At 51.9% G+C, this 6,000-nt stretch overlaps 1 protein-coding gene across 4 annotated transcripts in view; it reads left to right on the top strand.

Annotated features, from left to right (window-relative positions):
- Arid3b (AT-rich interaction domain 3B) overlaps positions 1-3,837 on the top strand; it is a 50,888-nt gene extending 47,051 nt beyond the window's left edge. The window contains exons 9-11 of one of the 4 annotated variants that reach the window (XR_005091945.1): positions 1,548-1,892; positions 2,696-2,729; positions 3,477-3,837. Coding sequence is in view for 1 of the 4 variants with exons in the window: in XM_028865107.2 (XP_028720940.1) it covers positions 1,548-1,744 (197 nt within the window). In the remaining 3 variants the exon portion in view is untranslated. Of the gene's footprint in view, positions 1-1,547 lie in introns of all 4 variants that reach the window. The other 3 variants (XR_005091944.1, XR_005091943.1, XM_028865107.2) reach the window with 3 other exon arrangements.
- Positions 3,838-6,000: the final 2,163 nt, after the last annotated feature.

Genomic DNA, 6,000 nt, shown 5'->3' on the forward strand with positions numbered 1-6,000 from the left:
GATCTATCACTCCAACCCCATCTCCTGTCTTTTTTAAATAAACCAAGGACTATGGCACCAGCATAGCTAGGTGTAGTAGCATATACCTGCAGTTCCAGTGCTCAGGAGGCTAAGGCAGTCACATCATGAGTTCAAGGCCAGACTACTACAGAATGAGACCCTGTCAGAAATAAATAAAACACCCCAGCAGTGAATCTGAGTGCTGCAGAAGCAGCCTTGACCCCTAGAGGCATTGCCATTTTTCACTTCGATCTCCTTAGCCTAATTGCCTGCAGTATTTTGGTGGGTAGTTGGGTTTGTATCTCTAACTAACAGATCTTTCAAAGGTGTTCAACAGAGTTCACATAGGCAACAGACCCCAACCCCGAATCTCTGCCTATTCCATTTGTTTAGGGACAGGCTTGGGTGCAAGCTCAGGCTGGTGACATCTGCCTGTTTTCACCAGGGCATGAGGTGTGCCAGCTGCCTGGTGAACATCCGCTCACAGACCAGTAAGACCTTGGCATTCTAACTAGAGTATTTCCCTAGAAATAGCCCTGGCCCAGGGAAGCATGGGTTCATAGAAGCAGCCATGCCACTGTGGCTTGCCAGTCTCTTGTGTTGTCCTGGTACCCTGTGCCTACTCATGATGTGGTTTGGGACATCTGGGCCTGGTTTGCGTCCTAAAGAGAACAGGAACTGGGCGTTCTGGCTAGATCTCAACGCCCTCTTGTCATCTTCCTGAGAGGAAGAAGTGGGTAACTTTCTCCTTTGCCCTCAGAATAGGGAGGGTCAGGAGTTGGGGCTCCCAACACTCGGACAACGGACCACTCCCCTGTCTTGGCCCTGTCTGCCCCAGGTTTTCTCAGTCAGGATGGGTGTCCAGGAACGTAAGGGTGGTTCTGAGACTCCAGGCCACCATCCTCCATTAGCTCCCTTCTACATGCTTCTCACACTAATGCTTGCTGCTGCTGCTGCTGCGCCAGCTCCTCTGCAGGCCTCCTAGGACTTGAGTATCCTCATCCTCTGACCTCCCAGAGAGCATCCTGAGTTCCAAATGTCTTGGTGTCCTTCTTCTGCTTAAAACTTCAGGGCATCCAAGTGAGTTCCTATAGCTATACAAGGCCCCGCCCACCTCCTTGACTCTACTGTTGCCTGAACCATTCACACCTCCCCCAGCCCCAATGGAGTAGCCTTTCTTGTTGCTATGTCTTGGCTTCCCTGGCCGTCATCTCTTCCGTGTGCTGCTTTCTCTCTCTGAGCAGTCTAGACCCACACTTTCCACTAAGCCCTTTCTGGGCTGCGCTTCTGCTCCTCTCCAGACTTTCGAGATGTCCTACAGCAGCTCCATCAGCCCAGGACAGTTATGTCATTCCAGCAGAGATACTCATTACATGCCTGGCCTTCAGCAGTGTGTGAGCCTTTGACGACAGTTGTCTGGGCTTCCGCTGACATCTGGTGTGGTAGGAGAATGGAGCACACAGGGTCAGGCCAGCGATCATCCCTTGTTTAATTGAACTGAGCCACAGTCTCTTCCTGAGCCCATATTGCTTTTCCTCCCACCCCAGGTGTGCTGTTTGCCCAGAAACCAGTGGTCCACCTCATTGCAGGCTCTGCTCCTCAGAGCATCGGCGGCGGCGGTGGCGGTGGCGGTGGCGGCGGCGGCAGCAGCAGCAGCGGCAGCAGCAGCTCTCACTGTTCACCAAGTCCTACCTCATCCCGGGGCACCCCCAGTGCAGAGCCCTCCACCAGCTGGTCCCTCTGATAGCAGCACCCAGCACCCACTCCCTATCTCCTGCAGAGAGTAAGGGAGATCGATGCACAGAATTTACCTCATCTCATGGAGCCCACATCAGACACCATCTGGCCAGATGTTGAATTTGGAAGTGTCCATCTGTCCAGGCTCCATTCAGGTTCTGCTGTACTCTGGGGACAAGGAGAGACTTGGGGGGGTGGGGGGAGGCAGGGCAGAGCGTTGTCCAATCAGGGATTGTCCTGGAGAACTGGGTGGGGCATCTGGGCATCCAGCTTCCCCAGCGTTCCCAACCACCTCCCATCCCAGAGCAATGTATCGACAATCTGTCAGGCGCCACGGGGCTGGAGGCTTCCATTTCCTTCCCTTAATTTATTTCCCTTCGGCTGCCTTCTGCCTTCACCCCAGGATCAGCCCAGTCCCCCAGTGTTTAAATCCCATTTGGGGCTCTAGGAGTCTGTGCTGAGCATGGGATGGGGATGGGCTTTCCCCGTCCTCCTCGCTTTCTGCTTTATTCTTTGGGCATGAGTCTCTCAACCCAGGTCTTAACTTCAGTCCTCAGGGCCCTGGAGTACTACTCTCTTTCTTGTTCTAAGAAAAGAAGTGTGAGGACAGGCTCCAGGTTCAGGGACTCTGCACATGAAAAGGAGGAAGAGCTCATGGCACCCACCCGGGCCCTGGTACCTACCCGACAAGACTCCATTTAATCCCCAAACCTCAGCTCCCTGCCTGCCCATGTTGGCCAGCTCTCCCAAGATGCCACTTGTCCCTGGCCCCTACCGTCGTCTCTTGGGGCCATTTCCGCCCCACCAGCCCCAGACACACTGATGTCAGGCTCACTGAAATACCTCAGATTTGTAATTGTTGATAGTTGAGTCTTCAGGAAGTATTTGCATCTCTGTAATCTTTTTTATATGTGTTTTGCTGACTTTAATTTTTTAATTTTTATTGTTGCTGTTGTAGCACCAAAGAAATGAAAGCAGATCACCCCAGCCAGGTGCGGTTTGCAGCCAGCCTCCCTCCAACCTGCCCATGCTCTAGCCAGAGGTGGAGCAGGCGGGGTGACTCAGGGATCACCACAGCAGGAGGATGGGATGGAGGGGCCCATGCTTGCTGGTGGATCCTGAAACCACACTGGTTCTTTCTGCCCCTACCCCAGCTGACAATAAGGCAGGGTATCTCTCTGCCTCAGGAGCCCTCACCTTGGGGCATAGGCAAATGGCTCTGGGCCCTGCCTGAGACTGAGCCCCAGGGTGCTAAGAGGATGCTAAGAGAGCTCTGTCTCCCCTTAGCATATAGCTGGAACAGGCCACTGTGTAGAGAAAGGCTCCACTCTCACCCCAGTGTCCTCGACTCTGTTACACAAAGCATCTCCCACTGGGACTACTCAGGTTGTGCAGTGGAGACCACAGCATGGCCCAGCAGTCCTGTCTAGGACAAGAAAGGGAAACCAAAAGCTTGTACACAAATATACCTCAGCCTGGCAAGCGCCACACTGCTGACTTGCGACTCCTCTCCCTGCCCCAGGACACACACTCAGTAACTCACACACTTGGCTCCTGTACTGGAGTCTCACCCTCTTAGGGCCTCAGAAGACACCTGGGGTCTGGTGCTGTGAGAAGTCTGTTTGGCCAGGGTGTCTCAGGGTTTAGTCATGAAGGATAGACCCTTCTTATCCAGGGGAGACGGGGAGACGGGGACAGCGCAGGTCGTTCTGACCATCGACTCCTTTCTCTTTCCCCAGGCAGCTGTCCACTTGTCCCTCTCCATGCCCCCCTCACTGCCCTCAAGCCAGCAACAGGCTCCTAGCCAGAAAATGCAAGAGCTGGGTGCCCATGTGTGCCCAGCGTTAGGGCTCTGGCCCAGTTGGAGCTCCCCTGCAGGCGTAGTCCTGAAGGCCTTGTGGCAGGATGGCGGCCTTCCTCTCCGTGTCTTGTGTGTATTCTAACCAGAAAAAAAAAATGTGATAGCACATGGTAGCCTAGGCAGTGAATAAATACCTCAGACGTCCTCTCACAGCACGTGTCTGTATATGTCGTGGTTATTTTCTGTCTTACATGTTCTTGAATGTTTATATTTCAATAAAGCTCTACCTCTTCACATGATGAGGTCTGGGTGTCTTTCACTGACTTGCACTTGACAAGATCCTTCAGAGTGAAAAGGGACTTCATGAACTGTGTCTTAGGTCCCTCACTCCTCCTGAACCTATAAAATAATCACTCAGAAACTTACATTAATTAAACTGCTGGGCCATTAGCTCAGACCTACCACTAACTAGCTCTTACTCTTGACTCAGCCCATTTCTGTCCATCTATGTCGCCACGTGTTCTGTGGCTTTACCTGTTGCCTTTACATGTTGCTCCCTGGATGGCGCTGGCGTCTCTCCCACTCCGCCTTCCTGTTCCCCCAGTTCTCCTCTCTGCTAGTCTCACCTATCCTTCCTGCCTGGCTACCGGCCAATCAGTGTTTATTTATAAATCAGTCCTAGCAACACATTTTTACAGCATACAGGACATCCCACAGCAAGGGCACGGACTAGAAGGGTGACCTAGACCCAGATGTCAGGCTGGGTGTAGGTCTTCACTGCCAGGCTGAGCAGTGTTACAGCGTGGTGGGAGGAAGTGTACGGGGGCGGGGCCTGCATGGGCTGCTAATGCCCCCTCCATCCAGGACCACAAGCAGCTCGCTGTCTGCACATCCCCTCTCACTGCCACTCAGAGCTACTGGAACCTTAGCAGGTGCATGCTCCTCACTAGCCAGGGAGGTGTACCATCACTGTGCACAAGGATCTTGGGTTTCAAGCTGTCATAAGATGCATAGCCAGATCCTGTCCCCTGAAAAAAGAAAAACCACCAGCAAGGTGGCTCAGCAGGTAAGGTGCTTGCTGCCAAGCCTGATGACCTGAGTTAGATCTCTGGAACCCATACGGTGGGAGGGGAAAACACCCCTGCAACCTGTCCTCTGACCTCTGTGGTGATATACTGTGTACCCTAATAAAATCTGCCTAAAGATCAGAGAACAGGACAAATTGCTAGATTGAACATAGATGCCGGGCAGTGATGGCACACACCTTTAATCCTAGCACTCAGAGGCAGAGATCCGTCTGGATCATTGTGAGTTCAAAGCCACCCTGGACCTACATGAGATTGACTCAGTCTATGAGAGAAACAGCCAGGCAGTGGTGGCGCACGCCTTTAATGCCAAAAAGTAATATGGCAGGGTGAGAAAGGTAGATGAGACTTTTGGAAACAGGAACTAAAGCCTTTTCGACTGAGGAACCCCTTTCAGCTAAAGGCCTATCGGCTGAGGCTCTTTCGGGTTGAGGAGTTGGTGAGGTAAGAGGCGGCTGGTGGCTGTGGCTTGCTCTGCTTCTCTGATCTTTCAGCTTTCACCTCAATATCTTGTACTGGGTTTTTTTATTTAAAGATCACTTAGCAATTCATGTTACAGACCTCCACATAAATGTCTTAAAAGGAGTGAGGGCCTGATGTAATGGTGCGCGCCTGTAACCCCAGGGCCTGCCCCACAGCTGACACCTAGTGTGATCTGGCAGGAGAGTGCCACTCACAAAGTTGTCTAACCTTTGTACATGCGCTGTCACACATGTGCACACAGACACCACATAAAATGTATATATTTATGGAAGCAGGGTTTCTCTGTGTAGCCCAGGCTGTCCTGGAACTCACTCTGTAGACCAGGCTGGCCTCAGGCTCAGAGATCCAATCCACCTGCCTCTGCCTTTTCAGTGCTGGGATTAAAGGCGTGCGCCACCACCATCCAGCCAATTTTTAATTTTTAAATAAGATGGATCAGTTTGGTCATGGTGGCACACCTTTAATCCCAACATTTAAGAAGTAGAGGCTAAGGCGGGCAGTGGTGGCGCATGCCTTTGATCCCAGCACTCGGGAGGCAGAGCCAGGTGGAGTTCGAGGTGAGTTCGAGGCCAGCTTGGTCTACAAAGCGAGTTCCAGGAAAGGCTCCAAAACTACAGAGAAACCTTGTCTTGAAAAGAAAATGAAGAAGGAGGAAGAGGAGGAGGAGGAAGAAGAAGAAGAGGAGGCCAGCCGGGGCTATAATGGTGAGGTCATGTATTAGAACAGCAACAATAACAAAAACGATGGATCAAAGTCATCCTTGTCTACTGTATTAGGTTCTCCAAAGGAAGAAAACTGGTGGAATGAATACGTATGTATGTATGTATGTATGTATGTATATGGAAGTTATTACAGTGGCATACTGGCTGTGATCTGGGTAGCTCAATGGTTCTC

This window comes from Peromyscus leucopus, chromosome 7 (genome assembly GCF_004664715.2).
Source record: "Peromyscus leucopus breed LL Stock chromosome 7, UCI_PerLeu_2.1, whole genome shotgun sequence".
NCBI lineage: Eukaryota > Metazoa > Chordata > Mammalia > Rodentia > Cricetidae > Peromyscus > Peromyscus leucopus.